The sequence below is a fragment of the Podarcis raffonei genome, chromosome 5 (genome assembly GCF_027172205.1).
Source record: "Podarcis raffonei isolate rPodRaf1 chromosome 5, rPodRaf1.pri, whole genome shotgun sequence".
In the NCBI taxonomy this organism is placed as follows: Eukaryota; Metazoa; Chordata; class Lepidosauria; order Squamata; family Lacertidae; genus Podarcis; species Podarcis raffonei.
Genome location: NC_070606.1, coordinates 80,922,603 through 80,946,896, shown reverse-complemented (window position 1 = coordinate 80,946,896; position 24,294 = coordinate 80,922,603). Strand labels below are relative to the sequence as shown.

Below are 24,294 nucleotides of genomic sequence, written 5' to 3'. Positions count from 1 at the left end.
CATTCTCAGAATTAATGTCACATTTGGTTTGTTCTTAAGAGGTTCCCTCATTCAGTTGACAGAGACTGGAGGCACAACTTATGACCCATCTCTGCAAAGGACTTACCTCTCAAAGTGAATCCTACTCTGGTTTGGGGGAGCTAAATATGGGAAAGGGGGTGGCCCTCATTCTTAGCACATCTCCCAAAGATACAAGACAAGTGAGTCGGGCTCTACTGCAAGAAGCCTTACCTGGGAAATGGTAAGCTCAAGGGGAAGAGGCTGGTCATATATCAGTTTTTGCAAGCTCCAAACAACTCTGATGTAGTGGCTGACCGAGGCACAGCAGGGGGAGGATGTTGATAGCACAATTTGTTGTTTCTTGTTTACAATTGCAAAATGATATAATGCATACTACAGTGTGACTGCGAGTGGCACATGTAAGTGCATCTGGCCCCTTTACTTAAAGCAAATAATTTACATTGGACAAAACTGGAATGGGAACATATGCTTTAAGCAATAAATCCATTGCTCAGGATTAGGAAGCAACTGCAGAATGAAATTCTTCTACCAGTTTTCACACATGGCTCAGGGAAATGTATTGATCTTAAAAATGATATACAATTTGTTCCTCTCTTTATCCTCTGCTGTTTCAAATCTTGGATTTCATAGGCAATTGTTCCTCCCAGATTTAAAAAAAGATGGTGCTGGTATTTCTTTTTTCCCTACCCTTTAAATTTTTATATAGTTTTTAATGACTTAAGATTAGATAGAGATATTTTAAAATGAAATGAATCCAAACCACTTTTTATCGTTTCAAAAATCCACTAAATTTGTGGTCTTTTGTTGTTGTTTATTATTCATTTGAAAATGGACTGGAGATGAATTAAACAGAAACACAGCTGGCACTATAAAAGCTGAAGTTGTTCTGCAAAACAAATAATTAGAATACCCATTAAAAATAATAAGCATGATTATTTAGTTATAAGCATTGCATGAGAACAAAAGGGCAAAAGATGTCACTTTTTTATTGCAGTGTCCAGTTGAGAAATACAAGTAATAAAATAGTTTCTACCCACATAGACACCCCACTGACCTTTTCCTTATCTTTGCATTCAGTCCAGTGATTCATCTTGCTTGGATAGTCTGTGTCTGAAATCCTTCCCCCAAATTGTCTGCGTTTTTTCTTAAAATTACTATGATTTTGTTCATACATCACCCTGCCTGTTACAAGTAATGATCTAAGGCAGGTTTAAGGCAAGTAGCAGTAGTTTGCTGCTGCTTCCTTGTTTATAGGAAGAAGATAAATGTAACATGATAATGATGGTGATTTCAAAGTGTCCCCACTGCATTCAGACCAAAAACATTGATTCTTCCCCATGGTTGAGCTCTGCTGAAAAAAGCACACACACACCCAATTCTGCGCAGAAGATGACTGTGCACAGTACTGATTGGCTAGTCCCTGGGAAGTCACTGAGAACCTCTCCCCAAATAAGTGCTCACCTGGGGCTCTGGGTGGGTGGCATTTGCTGCATGGCGTGGCTGCACTGGGTCCATGGAGGCTGCCATCCTCCGGCATAGCCAGAGGAGGGAATGGACACCTGGCACCACCTACCTCCGGTCGCAATGGCCTTTCAGGTATGGACGGGCAGTGCCCACAAGGCCAATCAGGGACAGGGGCTCGGGGGCTGCTGGATTTCTTCTGATTTCTTCTTGCAGAAGAGTACGGCCTTTTTGCCTGTCTGTTAAAGTAACGGTAAAGAGACCCCTGACCATTAGGTCTAAGTCATGGCCGACTCTGGGGTTGCGGCGCTAATCTCGCTTTATTGGTCGAGGGAGCTGGCGTACAGCTTCCGGGTCATGTGGCCAGCATGACTAAGCCGCTTCTGGTGAACCAGAGCAGCGCACGGAAACGCCGTTTACCTTCCCGCTGGAGCGGTACCTATTTATCTACTTGCACTTTGACATGCTTTCGAACTGCTAAGTTGGCAGGAGCAGGGACCGAGCAACAGGAGCTCACCCCGTCACGGGGATTCGAACCGCCCGACCTTCTGATCAGCAAGTCCTAGGCTCTGTGGTTTAAACCACAGCGCCACCCGCATCCCTTCGGGCCAAAGCAACAGTCTGGTGAACAGTGGGTTAAAATAAGTAATTTAAAACATACTTGGCTGTCTCCCTCCCACCCCTTTACCTGTAGCTATGATGTGCATTAGGGACGCGGGTGGCGCTGTGGGTAAAAGCCTCAGCGCCTAGGGCTTGCCGATCGAAAGGTCGGCGGTTCGAATCCCCGCGGCGGGGTGCGCTCCCGTTGCTCGGTCCCAGCGCCTGCCAACCTAGCAGTTCGAAAGCACCCCCAGGTGCAAGTAGATAAATAGGGACCGCTTACTGGCGGGAAGGTAAACGGCGTTTCCGTGTGCTGCGCTGGCTCGCCAGATGCAGCTTGTCACGCTGGCCACGTGACCCGGAAGTGTCTCCGGACAGCGCTGGCCCCTGGCCTCTTAAGTGAGATGGGCGCACAACCCCAGAGTCTGTCAAGACTGGCCCGTACGGGCAGGGGTACCTTTACCTTTACCTTTATGATGTGCATTATGCAATAAGATGCCCCCTCCTCCTTCCCCTTTCACAAATTCACTGCCCCATTGCTGTCACAAACCCTGCTGGCTCTAGCTCCCATTGTTTATGCTCCCATTGTTTATTGTTTATTGGGTCTGAAGGTCTGAAGCATGAAGTTTCCGCTAAACATATGGAGGCCTCCATTTGGAGTCCTGCACCATCAGGAGAGAGTGTTCTTGTGCTCGGCTCCTGCTAGAGGGTTTCCCACAGGTATCTGGGTGGCCGCTATGAAAACAAGATGCTGGACTAGATGGACCATTGGCCTGACCCAGCAGGGATCTTCCTACCATATATACTTGAGTATAAGCCGACTTTTCCAGCACACTTTTTGCTGAAAAAGCCCCCCTCAGCTTATACTCAAGTGAGGCGGGCGGTGGAGGCGGGACAAGCGGCCCGAAAGGAGCCCTTTCTCCTGCCACCGCTGCCCGCCTCTTGCAAGGGCAGGCACAGGAGCCACAGTTGGGAGAGGCACTGCACTGTGCTGTGCCTCTCCCAACCGCAGCTCCTATCCCTGCTCTTGCCAGCGGCAGAGGCGGCAGCGGAGGGACGAGCTGCCCGAAAGGAGCCCTTTTGGGCTGCTCCTTCCTCCTCCTCCGCCGCCGCTGCCACCACCAGATTTGTGGTGTGGTGAATGGGCTTATACGCGAGTCAATAAGTTTCCCCAGTTTTTTGTGCTAAAATTAGGTGCCTCGGCTTATATTTGGGTCAGCTTATACTCGAGTATATACGGTATGTTCTTCAAGTTAGTCATGACTTGCTGTTGAATTTGGTTGATCTTATAGGAACCTCTAGGCACTGTTGGAGGAAGAGGGGGGATAGGGGAGCGCAGCGACCCAGGCACCATGATCCCAGTAGGGTGCCATCGTGGCTGCCCCCCCCCCCCCGCTGGGCACCACGCCCCTGCTGGTGGCGCGCCACGCCCCCGGGATGCCCGCCACGCCCCCACCTGCATGAAGCTCCGCCACTGCCTCTAGCAAAGATCTTACAGTGCAATGTCTGTTGAATAAATTCTCCAAAGTTGAATTATCAACCCTTTATAATGCCCAATAGTGGCGATAACTTTACCAAGATAAATCTAGAGTCACTCCACATTTGTCTTCTGCTGTTTCCTTATATTTTTTCATGCAGCAAAATAAAATAGCTTAAGCGGTTGCAACACTTTATATGAACATCATTCCCCTGTCAACAAATGTAATTGTATACCATAAAAATAGAAAATCTGCTTCCCATAAGGAACATAAGGCTACCCACTCAAAAACCAAACCTACAATAACAATGGTAACTAAAATGCAAGCGTTATTTTTACAAGAGACTTCTGATCTCGGTCTTGCTAAAGATTATTGCTTTTAAGTCAATGAGAATTTTTTTATAGACTTTTTGTGTGCACGTGTGTGCATATTAATTCCATATCCTATAATGGTATAGTTCATTATTCCTTGACAATTCCCTCTAGATGCATAGCAGAATTTCAGCACTTCTGGATTTCTGCCAGCTAGATCAAAGTAGGAAACGGCTGGATGATGCTTCCCGGCCCTCTTGAGTCTACTGCAGATATTGTCTGGGAAACCAAACTGTTCTTTAAATATTACTTAAGGTCTTGTTTATGTCTTGATCTCTCTGACCCTAAAGAAAAAGTGAAGAGATGGGTACAGTGGTACCTCAGGTTAAGTACTTAATTCATTCCGGAGGTCCGTACTTAAGCTGAAACTGTTCTTAACCTGAGGCACCACTTTAGCTAATGGGGCCTCCTGCTGCCGCCGCACCGCTGGACCACAATTTCTGTTCTTAACCTGAAGCAAAGTTCTTAACCTGAAGCACAATTTCTGGGTTAGCGGGGTCTGTAACCTGAAGCGTATGTAACCTGAAGCGTATGTAACCTGAAGTGTATGTAACTTGAGGTACCACTGTAGTATAAAATCATGACTTTCCAAATATATCAGCTACCTTTTAAATGCAAACTTTCTATTTGTTGAGCCCACTTCTTGAGATCTATATTCTATGTCCTCTCTGATGTTTCTGATGAATGAATTAGCAAGGTCTTTCTTACACCTTCATTGTACTCATACTTCAATATTGTTTACTTCCTAATGAGATTCATTTTCAGGGTTTTGAGCTGAAAGACTTTTGGGGTGGTCAGACTTTGTATGGTAGGTTCTTCTGGCCATAGCTCATTTATTCTCCACATGTGTTGTTGTTTTAATAAAAAAGCTGGCCGTCCCAACTGTCTTTGAGTTCAAAACACTGGATTTGACTCCCATTAGGAAGTGGGTGGGCCGTTTTTCACACCTTCATGAAACCCCCTGAAACAAATCACTATCTATATATCAGCAGCTGTTCCTGTATTTCCTGATTGGGAAAACAGCTGCTGCATGACAAAATTGACAGTTCCCCATGTTTTTTGTTGTTGTTGTTTAGTCGTTTAGTCGTGTCCGACTCTTCTTGACCCCATGGACCAGAGCACGCCAGGCACTTCTGTCTACCACTGCCTCCCGCAGTTTGGTCAAACTCATGCTGGTAGCTTCAAGAACACCGTCCAACCATCTCGTCCTCTCTCGTCCCCTTCTCCTTGTGCCCTCCATCTTTCCCAACATCAGGGTCTTTTCCAGGGAGTCTTCTCTTTGTAAAAGAAAATATGCTAGGAGATCCACCTACAGATCTCCTGTGTAACATGTAGCTTGGCCCTGTGTCTGCTTATTGCTGGGTTTTCATGGCTGATACTGGAGAGGAAATCTAAGCCACAATCCTATGTATACTGTATGGGAGTAAGGCCCATTCTGGGAATGACATCTGAGTAAACGGCGTTTCCGTGCACTGCTCTGGTTCGCCAGAAGCAGTTTAGTCATGCTAGCCACATGACCCTGAAGCTGTCTGCGGACAAAACGCCGGCTCCCTTGGCCAGTAAAGCGAGATGAGCGCTGCAACCCCAAAATCGTCCATGACTAGACTTAACAGTCAGGGGTCCCTTTACCTTTAAACAAGCATAGCAGACCTTCCAAGTGTCCCTATTTTCCAGGGACGTCCCTGATTTAGAGAAGCCATCCCAGTTTCTGATTTGACCTGGAATGTCCCTCTTTCCCTTAGGATGTCTCTACAGTGGTACCTCGGGTTAAGTACTTAATTCGTTCTGGAGATCCGTTCTTAACCTGAAACTATTCTTAACCTGAAGCACCACTTTAGCTAATGGGGCCTCCTGCTGCCGCCATGCCGCCGGAGCACGATTTCTGTTCTCATCCTGAAGCAAAGTTCTTAACCCGAGGTACAATTTCTGGGTTAGCGGAGTCTGTAACCTGAAGCATATGTAGGATGTGTGAAGTATAAATAGTATAAATAGTAAAATTATCATTATGGAATGGGATGTCCCCATTTTCATCAGAGAAATGTTTGAGGGTATGGCATAGACTGCCCATCTTTTCTTTTACAGATGTTGCACTTGTGGCAGTTCCTACTGATCTAGATCGGCCTGTTCACCCATTGGAATCGTATTCCTTTCTTCTTGGCCTCTTCCAATTTTACTAAGCTAGAAGAGCACTACAACCTCATTCCCTAATTAGGATTTATAGTTGCCAATCACTTTCCTCATTTATTTACCCTGTGTACAATATACAAGACACTAGAGAATTTGAAAGGGGTCAGTGCTCCCTCTTCTATCTTTATACACATTTTGCTTGAGTTATTTAAACAAAGACTTTCATTAAGTCTGTGTAACATGTTTATCCCAGCTGTACTTGAGATTTTTATTCTTCACGCAAATGCTCAAGTGGTTTGAATTCCTCCCCCACAAGTGTTCTGTGGATTTTATTTTTCTGGTAAAGTAGTCACAAGATTTGAAACTAGCAGCGTTCACTTTATAAAACCATCTTTTTCTCAATTGAATAGGAAAGAGCCAGGATCTGCCTGATCTACTTGGTTAATCAGCTGGCCAACATGGAACATTCATTTCACCATATTCTTCTGTTGGAGATCAAGCACATCACAGACACCTTCTCCAATATCCTGGGCATCCAGAGCAGAGACATTTATCGTATGAGCAACAGTTTCACAGCAATAGCAAAACTTCTCATCCAACAGCTGGAAAACGACGCCACCACTGAGAGCAGGTAAGCCCAGTTCTTTTGTTCCTTTATATAGGTGACATAGCACATTAATGAATATGTGTGGCATCTTAGATGTGCTATGGTCACATTTAGTGTATCAGGTGAAAAATATTTATCCATCAGATGCCTTTCTATTTAAAAAAAATTATAATTTTTCAGGGGAAAAATACAATTAATCATACATTTTCCAATAAACGTTCAATTAAAAAAATGACTTCCTTTCTACCCTTCCATGGTTTTGTCATGGTTATCTTTTACTGCTGCGTATTATAGTTAATCAACACCTTCTTTTCTCAACTTTATTCTCAAGTTAACTTTTACTGCTGAACCTACTCCACACCTGCTAACCTACTAACATGTTTACAGTATTGTTTTTTTTTAATAATCTACAGACATTTTCCAATCCTCCTTGAAGGCTGTCTCATTTTGTTCTCTAATTTACTAGTCAAACTTGCTGATTCTACATATTCCATCAATTTCAACTGCCAATCCCCTTTCATGGGTACTGCCTCCTACCCTGGTTTTGGGGCATATAATATTCTCACTGCTGCAGTCATGTACACAAACAAATTCTTTTGACTCTTTGGTGCATCTGGTCCAATTATCCCTAGAAGAAAAGATTCTGGTATTTTGGGGAGAGACCTCTTAAATATTTTTTTTATTTCATTATGTATCATCTCCTAATATCCCTTAGCTACTCTACAAGTCCACTACATATGATAAAATGTACCTCAGACACATTTCTTAAAGGATGGTGTTTTCTTATCAGCTGTGGTCTGATGACTGATCATGTAGATCAGTTATTGGAGGATTTTATAATTGTTGAAGTTTCAGGAGGAGGCTCTTCTCTAAAGCCTGGAGACCCTAAATATGTGCTACCAGCTCATATGTGAGTTCTGTAAGGTAAAGGTAAAGGGACCCCTGACCCTTAGGTCCAGTTGTGACTGACTCTGGGGTTGTGGCGCTTATCTCGCTTTATTGGCCGAGGGAGCCGGCGTACAGCTTCCGGATCATGTGGTCAGCATGACTAAGCCACTTCTGGTGAACCAGAGCAGCGTGTGGAAACGCTGTTTACCTTCCTGCCAGACTTCTACTTGCACTTTGACGTGGTTTTGAACTGCTAGGTTGGCAGGAGCAGGGACCAAGCAACAGGAGCTCACCCCGTCGCAGGGATTCGAACCGCCGACCTTCTGATCGGCAAGTCCTAGGCTCTGTGGTTTAACCCACAGCGCCACCCGCGTCCCTATGTGAGTTCTAAATGTGAGCATAAATATTTGAAAACAGCTTGTCATGCCATAGTGTGCAGGTGTGGGACTTCCTGAAACAACACTGTCCTTCACTATACACATGTCCATTGAGCATTGGATACCAATGGCCAGCAAAGAGCTTATCTTGCAAGCGGTAGAAGAGATGCGAATAAATCAGCCAGCTTATTAAGGTACCTGAGAAGGGAAAGGATAAAAAGGTCTGTTTTCTGGGAAGTATTTGAAAGTGTGGCTCCATTATTTAGCAGTATGGTTCAATTACTTTGAGGGACTTTGGCTCACATACTACAGAAAGAAAGGATAAATTTAAAAAATAGCAAGGATATACCACAGGCACTTTTCCATTCAGTCCCAAACTTCCCCAATACCCCAAATACCCCAAACTTCTTTGTCAACTATAGAGTTGACAAAGCAATTTGGGTGCTTAGCATAGGAAGCTATGGAAAACTACAGAACAACTCTGGCGTGCACTGAAATGTTTACCTCATACACCTTTAGATTTTCCCCAAAGTTAATAGTAATATACCTATATAGTGTTCCAAGTATTTCATCTAACTTATCTCATAAATCCTTAGAGTAGCCCTCTTTAAATTATTGCCATATCAGTAACCAAAGGATGAGAAAACGGAAGCTTGAATAATGCCACCTAGCAAATTTATGGCAGAGCCATTCTCTTAGCCACTATGTTATACCGGCTTTTTGGTGCTACTTGTAAGAAATCTGCCCATTTGCTCAGACATTTCACGCTTCAAAGGGAATACAGCTAGTACCCAAATAGTCACATTCTCTTTCTTGCTTCACACATCTTTCATTGTTTCTTTGTGTCAACCGCTTTGAGGGTTTTGGTTTTTGGGTATGTGTACATTTTATGAAATAAGATAAATAAATAAATAACTGGCAACTATAAATTCATAGTTTGAGATTGCAGGGGATGTTTAAGGAAACAGATAAAATAGTATTGGCCTATGGGTTGCATCCAGTTCTTCATGAATGGAGTAGCCCTAGCACAATGGGACTTTCCCTTCTCATGTACCCCTAAACACTGCTTGGGGAGGGGCCCCCACCCCTCTGGAGCAGATTATATGGGGTCTGCAGGGGAGAGGATAAGATGAGGAAGGGCGAGTGAAAATCTGATGTGTTGGACACAACCCTATAACTGTATTGATATAGCTACACGCTACCCTTTTTAACATAGCAGATGTTTTTCAAGTCTGCTTTCTTAATAAACCCAATAAACATTAGCTAAGGCTGAATATTGGATTAGAAAAGTTTTAGAAAAGCCTATTGTAACTGCTACAAGCATAACAATGAGCACCAGTCTTCCTGTCTCACATCTAATACCTTAAAATCCCAGCAAACATCTCATTTCACTTTCCACTGGGGTATATTTTCATTAATGTGATATACCCAGCTGTTTTTCAAATAGCTGTCCATTAGCTCTACGCCACTCAGCTTCATAAACACTTTGCTGTACTTGCTTCCCAAAGCAAGTTTTAAATGTTTTCATATGCTCAGCTCTTTAAATGGTTACATTTTATTGAACTTCTAATAAGTCCTGTTCCTTGCACTCGATGCAAATAGTCATTTTAAGGGCAAGCATACAAAACACACACAACCCATGTTAAATACAATTTTCAAAGCCTTCCTTAAAAATGTCAGTGTGTCCAAATGAAAAAGAAAACAGCACAAACTATGGACACAAACTTGTCAGAATTAAACTCTATTGATTCCAATGGGAGTGCCCTTAACTTCAGCAAAATAATTGGATTTCAAATGTGCTCAACTTTGACTGGCATGTATCTAGTATTTTAAAAGCATTCACTCTTACAATAAAATAGCACAAAACCTGTAAGGATGAGATATGTAATTATTTTATTTCATCTATCCCTAGCGTGCTCATCAATGAGTGAGTGTTGTATTAAGTAAAGCAAGACCAACTCCTCTGTGCGAACACAGTTCACCTCAAAACTAGTGTGATAATATATGTCCAATGAGAACAAGTCGTTTTTGTTGTTATATGCTACTAATGTTCAGTAATCCCTTTTAAATTGCATGAGATCCTCATCACTGGTATTAAGCAGATTATAAAAGGTCAAGAGGAGATGGGAAATCACACATATGATAAGATGCAACACAGATGTCACTGACAATACAAATATGAAAAGCAGCCTTATGCTTGCAGTGGGAGTCAAAATACTGGATAGAATTAAAAATAGATGTAATGGAAACTTAGTGGACTTGAAATTCTGCAAATGTCAGACAAACTAACCTGGCAAACGTGATAAAAATATTAATTACTAATAGCATTGTATCAGAAAATTGAAGTGTATGCCATATGTATCTCTAAAGGCAACTCATAGACGGAAAAACCTATCCCTGAACTCAAAGAAGTGTTCTGGAAGCCCAAAGGAGGTTGGGAGGAGTCATTCTACAGACAAAGCCTATGATAAGATTATAGAGGGAAGCTGGCTGACAAATAAAATGTTATCACAATGCATACCCCTCAGCATCCCTCTGATCAAAACTGGGACACTTGTTTTTTCATCTCAAGCTCTCATGGGAGCCAGCTGGTTCTCACACAAGACCAAAAAATGAGCATCTTTTGATCTGGCGCTCTGGCACAAGCCAAGTGACCGAAAAACCGGGACATTCCAGGATCCAAAGAGAAGCCGGGATGGCTTCTGTAATTCCAGGATGTACCTGTTAAATCAAGATGGTTGAGGAGCATCTGAAATAATAAATCATGGCTCTGAGAAAAAACAGGACAACGCTGGTGTAAAACAATACTTGTCCCAAACTCCCAAAACCAGGTTCACACTTTTCCCTGGAGATTTGGGGTGGGGTGGGAAGAAGGTCAGGGAGAGAATCAGCATTGTTCTGGTAGAAATGTAAGTTCTTCCTCCAATATAAGCCAACAAGATTTGAACTATAAAATGGTGGTTTTCTTGAGTCAAAATGAGAGTACCCCTAAACATTTTTGGGGAGGGAAAGCACTGCCTATAGGTGACCTGCAGAGGCACCACCACAGTGCCAGACAGCTAAACTCCTCATACCAGATTGTTAACAGGCAAGCCATGTGTGTGTAATGACCAGAGTTGCAAGGCAATGCAATCCATGAATTTCCCAGTCTCCCTCAGCTTCCCATGGAAGATAACTTACAGGTCTCACTAAATTCAATAAGAATGTGTGCCAATCATCTTCATTAAAACATGCCAGGACTTTATTAATCTGCCCTGAAGAACTGCAATAGGACACATGGTATTTGTATATTTAATATATATAATTTTTTGCATTATATTGTTACTAACTCACAGGACCACCACTGTTTAGGATTCCAGCCAGTTAGACAGACAGCCTGCTAGGCTTTCCTCCAGGTTAGTATAAGCTGTTACATAAAGAGCACCTTGTTGGCTTATACTGGAGGAAGAACTTACATTTCTACCAGAACAATGCAGATTCTCTCCTTAACCTTCTTCCCACCCCCACCCCAAATCTTCAGGGGAAAGTGTGAACCTGGTTTTGGGAGTTTGGGGCAAGTATTGTTTTACATCAGAGTTGTCCTGTTTTTTCTCAGAGCTATGATATATTATTTCAGAAGTAAGAACAGGATTTGGTCTTCAAGGGCAAGGATCCAAAACAGGATCTGTTAGGGACCTCTAAAACAATCTCCTCTTGTTGAGGGTAAATCTCTCGTCTTATGAAACTGGTTTGCTCACAGGATTGATGACAGGACACGACAAATCCTTTTACTTCAAGGCAGCTGTCTTGTGTGCTGTCAAAAGCTGAAGCAACAGAAAGTTATACATAAAATGAATTGGTGTTTCCTGCTGGAGTTGTGTTTGCAACATGCACAAAGCCAGTTCAGTGCCAATAGGTCTCAGCTCTTTAACAAGAAGGTTGATTCCATTTGTTACTATTTCCCGCCTTTTTACAAATATTCAGCTTAACACTCCTTGGCTTCAATCCGTCGTCTGTCATCTGATAGATGTAGTTTATGCTTGTGCTTCAGATATGTCCATCCAGTTGAAATCACTGGTATGTGAACTGGAATAATGGCTGCCTCCCAGGTTGTTGTTTTAAACCATTAGAGATGGTGTAAGGTTGGGATGAGCATGGGATGAAGAAACTCGGTGCTGCAAAGTTTGATGGGGTGCACACATAAGCTATCTGCTGTTCGTTCCTGGAAGAAATGGTGGTGATAGGAAAATGGCAACACTTAGGTCAACGCTGCCTTCAAGTTGATATGGCTCTTTAGAAATCTGCTGCTCATCTCTACCTCTAGTTTTCTCTAGATTTATAAATTTTCACTGTACCATTCTATACAGAAACCTGTGTGTAAATCCTAATGACCAGGAGTCAGCAAGATTTATCTTGCCTGGCTGGATCAGTCCCTTGGAGATCCGTCCGCGGGCTGGATTGCGGGCACGCATGAGTGTGCGTGCCTGCAATTTTCGCCATCTGCACATGCACAGATGCAGTTTTCGGCATGTGTGCAGATGTGATTTTCGGCGCCACGGAATTGAGTTCTTGCACTGTGCTGTGCCAGTTTAGCACAGCACGGGAGTGGGTCAAATGACCTCCATGGGCCTTAGGTTGCTGACCCCTGCTAATGACTGTACACACGCTCAAAAGTTGACACTTGTCATGCTTACTCAGTATGCACCATATAGTGAAAGGGACACAGGTGGCGCTATGGTCTAAACCACTGAGCCTTTTGGGCTTGCTGATCAAAAGGTTGATGGTTCAAATCCCTGCAACTGAGTGAGCTCCCGTTGCTCTGTCCCAGCTCCTGCCAACCTAGCAGTTCAAAAGGACACCAGTTCAAGTAGATAAATAGGTACTGATGTGGCAGGAAGGTAAATGGCGTTTCCATGAGCTCTGGTTTCCGTCACGGTGTTCCATTGCACCAGAAGTGGTTTAGTCATGCTGGCCACATGACCCGAAAATCTGTCTGTGGGCAAACACTGGCTCCCTTGGCCTGAAAGTGAGATGAGCGCCACAAACTTTACCTTTTTACCTATATAGTGAATCACACAGATCCACAACGGTTGTACAGCCTGAACCCATTTCTTACATGGAAAAGCATTCCACCTCATAATTATTCAGTGTTTGAAGTAGCCCTGACTCTGAGGTCAGATGCAAATATCAAATATGATTTTGAGTTAACAGTGTAATTTGAAAATTTGTGTGTCGACAATAATTCATTCCTTTAGGAAACCTGCAGTTACTGTACTTATAGGGAAGTGACTTTTCATACAGTAATTGTTGGCCTGAATCCTTTGACATGGGGAATTTTGCATATATCTGATGTAATTAAAACCATGTGTTAATGAAAACCATGCAGTATTAGAATGCCCCGGCCCCCTGCTGATCCCAAAAATTCAGGTCATTCAAATGTGAATGAAGAATTTTAATACATAGTGATTTCATCTTAGAAATCAACCATGGTCAACTTAACAACAAACAGAAAATGCAGATCTACCGAAACCTCCCAACCACAATTCTTGAGAATAACAAGGCATGAAATTTTCATTGTATCCTCTTTTTTTTTTTGTTTATTTTTCTTAATAGCCGGATGAACTGAATTCCTTTTCATTGTAAGCGAGGCTTGAACTGCCATATCTGATTTGGCTCTTGCAGCCCCTTACACCTTTTATTTTCACTGCCATTCGTCCATTTTTAAGACAGCGCTTTGCCAAGATAAGCAATGTTGAAAGTGCATGATGATATTGATGTGCTCTTTGGAAATGATCCAGTGTAGGATATTTTTCCCCCAGGGCCATGCATCTTGATTATGACCATTTGCTCTTAGGAAGGTTCATATCAGGGCTCACCAAGCAACTTTTCACCATTGCTCAAACCTTTTCAGAACCACTAAAATCACTGTAAGTAGAGATCCTCCTATAGAATTAATTTTAGCGTAAGTCCTTTAGGGAGAGCAGAATACTAATCACTTTGGGCTAGATAGCTTTATGCAGGTTGCCTCTGAGCTCCCACCTCTTCCTATATTGGTAGCAGGGAGATTTTAATACTGACCTGCCTCTCAAGCTTGCTGTAAATATTGCTGAGATAATGTATGAGAGGCACTTAGAACAGTTTCTGGCATAGTGGGCAAGTTTATGAAATATTTTTCAAATGTCAAAATTCTAGGGCTATGATGATTTACTTAGAGTAGACCTGCTGAAGTTAATAAGCCTAGCTAGGTTAGGGCCAACAAAGGTCCGTATAGTTAAAGCTATGGTTTTCCCAGTAGTGATATATGGAAGTGAGAGCTGGACCATCAAGAAGGCTGATCGCCGAAGAATTGATGCTTTTGAATTATGGAGCTGGAGGAGACTGAGAGTCCCATGGACTGCAAGAACATCAAACCTATCCATTCTTAAGGAAATCAGCCCTGAGTGCTCACTGGAAGGACAGGTCCTGAAGCTGAGACTCCAATACTTTGGCCACCTCATGAGAAGAGAAGACTCCCTGGAAAAGACCCTGATGTTGGGAAAGATGGAGGGCACAAGGAGAAGGGGATGACAGAGGACGAGATGGTTGGACAGTGTCCTCAAAGCTACCAGCATGAGTTTGACCAAACTGTGGGAGGCAGTGGAAGACAGGAGTGCCTGGAGTGCTCTGGTCCATGGGGTCACGAAGAGTCGGACACGACTAAACAACTAAACAACAACAAGTTAGGGCCATTGATTTCAGTGGTCTACTCTGAGTGAAAGTTAGCTGACTACCACCCTAGAGTTTGGGCAGAACATCTTGGAATTAAACCTATTCACAATTTTCACCAGTAATTAGTTTTATTGCTGACTCTTTTCCTAGAAGAGGCAAGAGAGGAGGAGACATATCTCACAGTTGTACATAGTATGAAGGCTATAAGTGAAGCATTTCATGCTTGTTCCATTAGTCTTACTTTCCAGCAAACAGTTTGCCTGGAAAACCACATTGTTCTGGAGGTCAGCCTGGGCGTAAACAAGCAGAATACAATGTTGTACCCGCTGAAGAGGATCTCCGGGGACAAGATTTTGGGGGCTGGCTTTGGTGAGACAGCACAGAATCCTCTATTCTGAGAATTCCACTTGTGTGATATTAGCTAACTAGAGGAGTCTTAAGCCAAGTTAGATACTTTATAGATTGCTAAGCCATAGTAAACAATGTACATGCAAATGTAGAACAAAATGTCCCCTTAAAAACAACAGACTGTTACAAACATGTCTTTCTATGACCTGACATTGATGCAGACTCTTATGCTGCCTTGAACACATTTTACTCTTTACATATTACAGTTAGTGAATTTTCTTTTTTTAAATATAATTTTTAGTAGTTTTTTTTAACATATCATTTTCAACAGTAATTAAACATATTTTTACATCTTATTCAAATTTTTTACTTCCATCAATCCTGTCTGAAAATTTTCCAATCTAATCTCTCAGTATGCATTTCTTATCTTCCCTATTACATTTCAAACTCATAACCAATATCTCTATCTTTTCTACTTTGTAACACTTCTTATATTTCTCCTTACAAAACTTCTTGTAGTCCTACTAGCGTAATTTGTTGATTACAGTTGCTCTTCAAATAATTCATATACTTATTCCAATCTTCTGTAAATCTCTGGTCCCGCAGGTTTTGAATCCTTCCTGTCATTTTGTCCAATTCTGCATAGTCCATTAATTTTGTCTGCCATTCTTCTTTCATCAGAATTTCTTCTTGTTTCCGTTTCTGGGCTAACAATACTCTTGCCGCAGTTGTTGCATATAAAAACAATTTAACATCTTCCCTATTAATGTCCTGACCTATAATACCAAGTAAAAAGTGAATTTTCAATCAGATCTCCATACAGTTCATGAGTAGAATGAGGATCTAATAGTAGGAACTCAGAAAAGTTTATGCAATTCACTGCCACAAGATGTTTAAACACTTCTTGTATGGTTCCAGAGGGACTCCCAAGTATTCAGTGGATGTGCATACAGGAGAAAGTAACATACCCCACATGTCTCTACCCTAGTATGCGTATGTGAATGCAGATCTTCAAATTGCCTATACATGTACACTCAAATGCACATAGGCATCTCTCCCTGTTCCTTCTGAGGCTCTATACCCTAACTTACCCCTAACTTTGAGCCATTGGTCAACCCCATCACAAAACATCCATAAGCTCTCCCTTTTCCAATCTTGGACCCCTACATAGAATCAAAGAGAATACAGTATGGCTAGCACAGCTGTATCTCCTATCCTTTTAAGGCAGGTATGGGGAACTGGATCCAACTGGGGGTAGATTCAGGAGTTTCCCAACTTCAGCAGGTCACTTTGACAGGTGTGTGAGGGCAGACACCTGTCAATGATGCCAGGAGATACCACTTCAAAGAAGGAGTTGGGAGCACACTTAGGGTCCACTCCCAATTCTTCCTTCCTTTTTTGCAGCCCTGGCTTTAATGCAAGCTGAGCCTGCGAAGGAAGGAAGGAAGGAAGGAAGGAAGGAAGGAAGGGTGGATGGATGGATCAGGAATACACCTTTCCAGCTGTAATTTGGTTCTTTTTGAATGTAATGCCTTTTTCTGCGTTGGAGATTCAAGGGATGCAAAACTGCTAGATATGCAGCAGTCTTTTTCAGCTCAGGGAAAGAGTCTTACAGGGACACACCAGCTAGTTCCAAGCTGCTACTATATTCAGTGATATTTTTCTGGGGAAAATAAGTGCCGGAACTCACCATAAATGCCTCCTTTGTTCTCTTTAATGACAATGGTGCCCACCTGAGGGGTGCCAAAACTGAGTTCCTGCTGGAAAAAAGCCCTGACTTATATTGATGTTGGTGAGGCTCTAGCAAACTGTTTGCAGATGCCTGTTTTGAAACTGACTGTGGGATTTATGGTCTGACAGTGTGGTCTTTTATCTGTGTACTATGATGCTTTTATTGCATTTTATTGGGGTAAATTAGATTTTTATTGTAATGCAAGTTTTTGTTTTGAATATGATTTATTACTGAAAGCCATTCCATGGATTGTGTTTTGTCATGGAACAAGGTGTGTGCAGCTATGTTTTCTTGCCACAGTGCACCAGGACAACATTGCTTCCAGGCACTCTGAGGGAAAGAAAATGCCAGCACACAGACCACTGAAGGGAGAAAACGCCTCTCTTGTTTCTGCCACCACTGGAAGACTCCATCTTTGTTCTTTCCAACCACCTTCCCCACTCCACATTTTGTGCGCCCTGCAGTCTGTCTGTAGGGCACTACAAAGATTGTTTAAATTATTATTTTGATGTATATATAGGAATACGTGTCACCTATGTGTATACACACACACACACACACACACACACACACATTTATATACATTGACAGCAAATTAGTTGCAGGTGTCTAAAGGCTGCTCGTTATATATAGCACTTTTACTAATCTGTTCTAAATTGCATTTTAGAATACTTGCCTTAGAGATGTCCAGCTGGTATTCAAGATCATATCACTGGGAATTCTTCCTCTAGCTCTTTGCTTAGACATTCACATTTATTTCTCATCTATTGTTCTCTTAATAATATATTCAGCAGTAGCCCTTGAGGCAGTTTGCACAATACGGACATAGCCACACTGCACCCACATAGAGGCCTCTACACAAGGTGATGATGCCATTGATTCAAGCAGGGGGCAAGCCAGTCTAGGCATCCTCACAGCGTATAGCTGGTGGTGTCAAAAGTCCCCTGTTCTTGAGTGCCAGTGTGGTGTAGTGGTTAAGAGCAGTAGACTCGTAATCTGGTGAACCGGATTCGCGTCTCCGCTCCTCCACGTGCAGCTGCTGGGTGACCTTGGGCTAGTCACACTTCTCTGAAGTCTCTCAGCCTCACTCACCTCACAGAGTGTTTGTTGTGGGGGAGGAAGGGAAAGGAGAATGTTAGCCACTTTGAGACTCCTTCGGGTAGTGATAAAGCAGGATATCAAATCCAAACTCCTCCTCCTCCTCCTCTTCTTCTTCTTCTTCTTCTTCTTCTTCTCACTGATTGTAATATATTTCCACAGAGCGAAATGTTTGAAATTATCTTGTAAAAGTTGCTTCTAAAGTCAATTTAGTCAACTCCTTATGACAGATATATGGTACAGCCTTTTATTTATTTTGGCACCTTTTTACACCACTCTTTGGCCAAATATGACATATGGGAAGGAGCTGTGAGGTAAGACAGACAGTAGAGAATTATATAGCACAAGTCAGAAAGGTGTAGGCCTGGACTAAATGGGAATGATGATCCCTTGAAAGAACCTGGCCACAGATGCACTTGGAATAAATGCTGGCATATATATGGACCCTTAGAGATACATATATATTTTTTATTTCTACCACCTGCAAAATAGGACGATGTTTCTGTTAACCCCCCAGTTTTTCACTTCTCCTAGGGTAGAAGATGTTGCTGAAACAGAATCTCCTTCTCAGCTGGATGACTTAAAATCCACTATGAATGGGAATGAAGACGATGAAAAGCTTCAGGTTAAAAAACAAGCTTTTGAAGAGAAAATAAACATTGACAGCAGCACTCCTGGCTCTGTACGCCGGTATAGTCTTGGCCAGGTTTCTAAAGAAGAAAGGAAGGACATGAGGTTTAACAGGTATGCTTCAGTGCAGTGTGTCAGCGGTTTTGCATGCCGATTGGTTTTCCCATACATCATTTTTTAAGAAAACCAAAAAACAAATGTTAAAGTGAACAGGCAAGTTACATAGTACCTGTGGGCATCAGACATTTAATTGTATCCAGACATCTTGTCAATAACTCTAAGAGCTGGATAAGATCTCCAAGTTATTTGTTTAACCTACCTTGCGCTCCAGAGTGCAGGGGGAGGTGCAAAGGAACACTGGATTTGAAAAAGTTCAGGCAAAAATGAAGATCGCTTTCCGTAAGTATAGTTGGCGAAATTCTTTTGGCCATTTTGACACCTTAAAAGCAGGTTTATAAGCACTGTCAACGAGTGAAAAGTATGCAGACATACATAAATATATAGTCAAAGCAGATCCAGAGAAAACGAAAGGTACAAATGCAGCAAACAATTGGTTAGAATTAATCTGGCACAATGCAAAATTAATAAAGACAAAGCATTAAAAGAGATTGTATCACATATGTAAAACATTAGGGATAACAACAGCAAAAGAAACCCACCCCCAAACAAGAAAGTCCTATCTAGGGCAGTATTTCTTTGTAAATAATGTTCATCTTCAGCTTTTTAAGATGATGAATTAAACAATAGAACAAGCCAGGTCTGGCGCTAACTGTTAGTTAGACTGGGCACTGATCAAGGGCTCTAGGAGCTCAGAAGGGCCCTTCACCAGCCAAACAAAGCTGTGCCACCCTGCTGCCTCCTCGCTGGGCCCCTCGGTCATTTTCATGGTGGGATAGCTGTTTCTGAACGAGAGTCAAGCTTGGCTCACATCTGCAGTGGCTCCCCACCATTTTCATTGACCAAAAATGCAATGCCCCAGCCCATCTATGGGCTTCATAGATCTTTGTACTAGAGCGTTGCATTTCCTGGTAAATTAAAATGGCAAACAGCAACCAAGGGTGGGAGCTGAGCTTAGCTCCTGTTCAGAAGCGGCACTTCTGCCAGGGGCCCAGTTGCTACAGTGGTGGCAGTGGGGGGTAGGGTGGGGGAGAGATTCGGTTGCATTGGGTGGTGTGTGTGTTTGGGGGGGGCCCTCTTTAGCCCGGTGCCCACTCTGGAACAAGCTACCATGTGATCCTCCAGTAGCAAGGTTTCTTAAAATAATTTCTGATAAATAATCCTGTTAAGAATTTTCAAGTAGAGATGCCAGCTGTCCCAGTTCTGAAATCCCAAGGCCATTATGATCTGAGCCATGTGCCCCTCTAATTTCAGCTCAGTGACTTGGTGGCAGATCTCTGTCAATGCCAACCTTTCCTACTGCTAACTTTTCTTCCACTACCACCCCTTTCCATACAGTCCCAGACCAACCAAAACCCTTTTAGGGCAATTGTAATCATATAGAGGGGTGGAGCAGGTCTGTGCCCTCTGGCTCCACTTCTGCCATCACATCCCCTACCATCCACATATTAGGGAAACAATGGTAAAGGTGAGCCTGGTGTATATGTATGTAGCTCTCAATGTGAGATGGAACACTGCACAATCAAGGCTCCTGATCACATGGCGAACGTACAGCAAGACATCCCCCCCCCCCCGATGCACAAATGCTGGGAATCAGAGCCAGCATAGCACATGACGGCCAGGCCAGAACTAGTGACACAGGCCCATTCTCTCCTCCACCTAATTACAATAACATAGGGGTGAATAGCCCAAAAGGACTCAAGTTGCAAGTGGGCAGGGGCAGAACTGACAGATACTGTATAAGACTGGCAAAAGCCATCCACTCATTTGATAATAGAAGGCTTCACCGAGTGGTAAGGAGGGAGCAGCTTTTGCCTTTGTTGAAACTTGGATAGTTTTCTGTGTTAATCTCAAAGGCAGAAGAGCATAAATTTACACTGAAATTCCATTAAAGCAGTGCACCTACATCCCAGACCCATTCTTACGAATTTGCTTGGCACGCAAGTTGCAGCTGACAACATCAGTTGAAACTTTTAAAAAAGTTTAAGTTTTCAATAGAGGTCACATCTGTTTTCAGCGGGAAAAGATGAATCATCTATGAGGTTCGCTCATTTCTCAAGGACAAAACTGTGTATTTCCTTAATTATTGGAAAGAAGGCTAACAAACAAAAATACTTGCAATAGATATGGCCATTTTGAATGGTTATTTCTGCTGTGCAGTGTGATTAATTTTTTCAGTAGTTTATGTGGTATATACTCTGAGTCACTGTATTGATTTTGGATTTGGATATTATTAGATAAGGTGTTGGCCACAATGAGATGATCAGCAAATATCAGCAGTGAGCCTCGAGCTTTTATGTTCCCTCCTTACCTCTCTCCTTCCTTCACAATCAAACTTTTTGTTAGCAGCAAATAATAGCTTGCAATTTAACCTGACAAGTACAATAGGTTTGCACAAACCAGAATCCCAGACCATCATCCCAGACTGGTTTGAGGAAATCAGCTTCGGTTTATGCAAAAGAACTATAGTAAAGGACCCCTGACCATTAGGTCCAGTCATGGCTGACTCTGGGGTTGCGGCACTCATCTCACTTTATTGGCCGAGGGAGCAGGCGTACAGCTAGCCAGCATGTGGCCAGCATGACTAAGCCGCTTCTGGTGAACCAGAGCAGCGCACGGAAATGCCGTTTACCTTTGACGTGCTTTCGAACTGCTAGGTTGGCAGGAGCAGGGACCGAGCAACGGGAGCTCACCTGTTGCGGGGATTCGAACTGTCGACCTTCTGATCAGCAAGTCCTAGGCTCTGTGGTTTAACCCACAGCGCCACCCGCGTCCCTATAAAGCAACTATCGTTTGGTGCTAATTATGGTTTGGAGCTAATTAAGGTTCTTACTCTTCCCCTCCCCCCGCCATGCACCACAGTCCATTTTGCCTTTTGCCCAAGCCATTTGTTCCTGCCTTTGTTTACACTGCAGGTCCAAAAGTCTAGCTTTGCATGCTGTCCGTTTGAGGAGTGTTCATTCTGACAATGGACAAGAGATGGAGAATGGAGATGTTACAGCCGGCATCTCTTTCACAGATATCTATCTGAGCCAAGAAGCCGACAAATTGCCTTCCAGTGCAGACACTGAAGAGTCGCAGCTGGAACAGTCTTCACTTTCGCACCCAAGTATCAAATGTACAGAACCAGAGAATCTGCCAGAACCCGTTAAAGAAAACTGCCATGAAGGGAGCCCGAAGACAATACAGAATCCTGCCGAGTATCAAGATAAGCTTTACTTTCACTTAAAGGAAAATCTCTCTAAAGTGAAAGCATATGTCATGGAGATGGGGAAGAAAATTCCTCTCCCAGATGAGTGTGTTATTGAAGGTAAGAGGCCTGACCCTTTGAAATGATGGGAGCATTTTAGAAAATACTTTAGGACCTTCTTTTAAGCTGTCAACCAGCCTCCTCTAAGCATGAGTTCTTTTCACTAGCTGAAACGTGTTTCTGCATAACAGCGTTGTTTTAAAAGGCACTGTCTTGAGATTCCTTCTTGCCTCTGCGTTGTTTCTGTGCTTCATTGTGCTTTACCTCATAAAGGACCTGCTAGCAGGCTGCCCTTGCATGCTTGCTGTGTGCTTCCACTAACAAGTCCTATATGTGCTCAGAGTTCCCAGGACTCTTTTTCATGGGTTGTATCTAACTAGCTTATGCTCAGAGTAGTAGACCCACTGTAATGAATTAGTTGGTCATGAATGCAATGAACTAAGTTCCAAGTATTACTTCTAGTGTATAAAGCCCTAAAAGGTTTAGGACCAGGTTACCTGAAAGACCGCCTTGTCTCTTTTACACTGGCTAGATCACCATGATCACCTGCAGAGATAATTTTCTGAGGCCCTCCTTCATGTGCCTCCTCCCTGAGAGGTCAGGAAGGTGGCAACACGAGAACGGGCCTTCTCTGCAGTGGCTCCCCGTCTGTGGAATGCTCTCCCCAGGGAAGTTTGCCTGGCGCCTTCATTACACACCTTTAGGCGCCAGGCAAAAACGTTCCTTTTTAACCAGGCCTTTGGCTGACCTAATCAACATCCTATACCCTTTAAAATGTGGCTCTTTTTTCAGGGGGGGGGTAATTGGATTATTGCTTTTATTTTGATTTTATATATTGTGATACTTTTTGTGTGAACTGCCCTGAGACCTCCGGGTATAGGGCAGTATATAAATTCAATGAACGAACGAACGAACGAACGAATGAATGAATGAATGAGAAGCCCTCCTAATTTCCCCACAGTTGTATCCTACTGGGTTCATTTCAATGTGAACCAAAGCTTTTAGCATGGTGACTCCAGTAATTAAACTGTGCCATTATTGTAGAATTCTCTTTTACTGTTGTAATTTCCTGAGAATTCCTTAAGTAAGATTATTGAGGTAAAATTCCCAGAGTAAGACACGTTGTTAGATTGAGGTGACTGATACTCCATACATGCACAGCCATGCCTTCATGTCCATTGCACGTGGAACACTTAGCTAATATTTCCAAAACTCCATAAACTACTTGTTCTGAAATTTGGCTGCAGTCTGAACTTCTTTAATTTCTGCAATTGGTACATCAAGAGCTAGACTCTTCTTCATCCCACCCATTTCTTAAGAAACTGTTCACAAGTTCCTAATACAAATAATACGCAGCTGTATGGTGTTGCATTAGCCAAACTGGAATTTGCTGCAATTTTATTAATATTAAATGTAAGGAGTATAGTGAATACACAATCTGTGTCAAACCACACATGACTAACAATTTGTTGCAACATGACTGTACTGCAATATACAAGGTATAAGTACGAAGAGTTCTCAGAACTGCCACTTCAGTTGTCTCAGAACTTCTATATACCTTTAAAATGAAACATTATTTCTGTCATTAGTGTTCTCGGGAAGCATCTATCATTTTGAAAAGCAAAATAATCCCACTTAAAAATACATATTCAGGGTGCTCTCTAGGTAGGCAGAAGTATATTTGTTTGCACACATGCACATAAAAACAGGAAGTGACACCATGTTGAATGGGGGGGGACAAGGGAGCAGGAGGCATAGAAATGTGTTAAATGGATGCACATACCTGAACTTCCAGTAAGACCCTTGGAAATTTGGGACTGTGCGTGAGAAAGTGAGAGCCATGATGACTTAAGGATTTTCATGACAATCCCGGTATTTTCAGGGCATTTGGAGGGTTGGGTATACTTTGGGTAAACACACTTGGGATTCAGGTGAGTGTTGCTTACTGGTGCAGCTTTGAGCAGTTAGTCAACAAATCAGTGAGAATTTGTATAGAAATGCCTTTAAGATTTAATGAAACCTACAGTTGAGAAACCAGTTTAATTCCTTGTTCTATATTTCTTTAGGGAAACTTCACTTAATCTATTTAAGGACCCCTTCAAAGACCTAGGAGATCCCAGAGTGCAGGAAACTTGTTCCACTGGTAGCTTTTCTCATACAATGATTTAGCAATGGTGTGATATAGGCCCTGCTATTGAGTCCTCTCTTGGCAAGAAAGGAAAAGGATTGTGATTCACATAAAGCTTCAGTTTGCCATAGTTAAACGATGGGCTTATCCACACTTTTGCCCCACTCAGCCTGGATAACTCAGTTGGTTGGAACATGGTTCTGATAATGCCAAGGTTGCAGGTTCGATCCCCGTATGGGACAGCTGCATATTCCTGCATTGCAGGGGTTGGACTAGATGATCCTCAGGATCCCTTACAACTCTAAAATTCTATGGTTCTTTCCAAGCACAGGTCCATGTCCAAGTGCCCTCTTTTTTGCTCCAGAGCTTCCCCC

At 42.7% G+C, this 24,294-nt stretch overlaps 1 protein-coding gene across 8 annotated transcripts in view; it reads left to right on the top strand.

Moving 5' to 3' along the window:
• VEPH1 (ventricular zone expressed PH domain containing 1) overlaps positions 1 to 24,294 on the top strand; it is a 124,245-nt gene that overhangs the window by 53,564 nt on the left and 46,387 nt on the right. For 7 of the 8 annotated variants that reach the window (XM_053390360.1, XM_053390361.1, XM_053390359.1 and 4 more), the window contains 3 exons: positions 6,469 to 6,689; positions 18,330 to 18,539; positions 21,458 to 21,852. In XM_053390360.1, coding sequence (XP_053246335.1) covers positions 6,469 to 6,689; positions 18,330 to 18,539; positions 21,458 to 21,852 — 826 coding nt within the window. Of the gene's footprint in view, positions 1 to 6,468; positions 6,690 to 18,329; positions 18,540 to 21,457; positions 21,853 to 24,294 lie in introns of those variants that run through there. The other variant, XM_053390365.1, reaches the window with a different exon arrangement.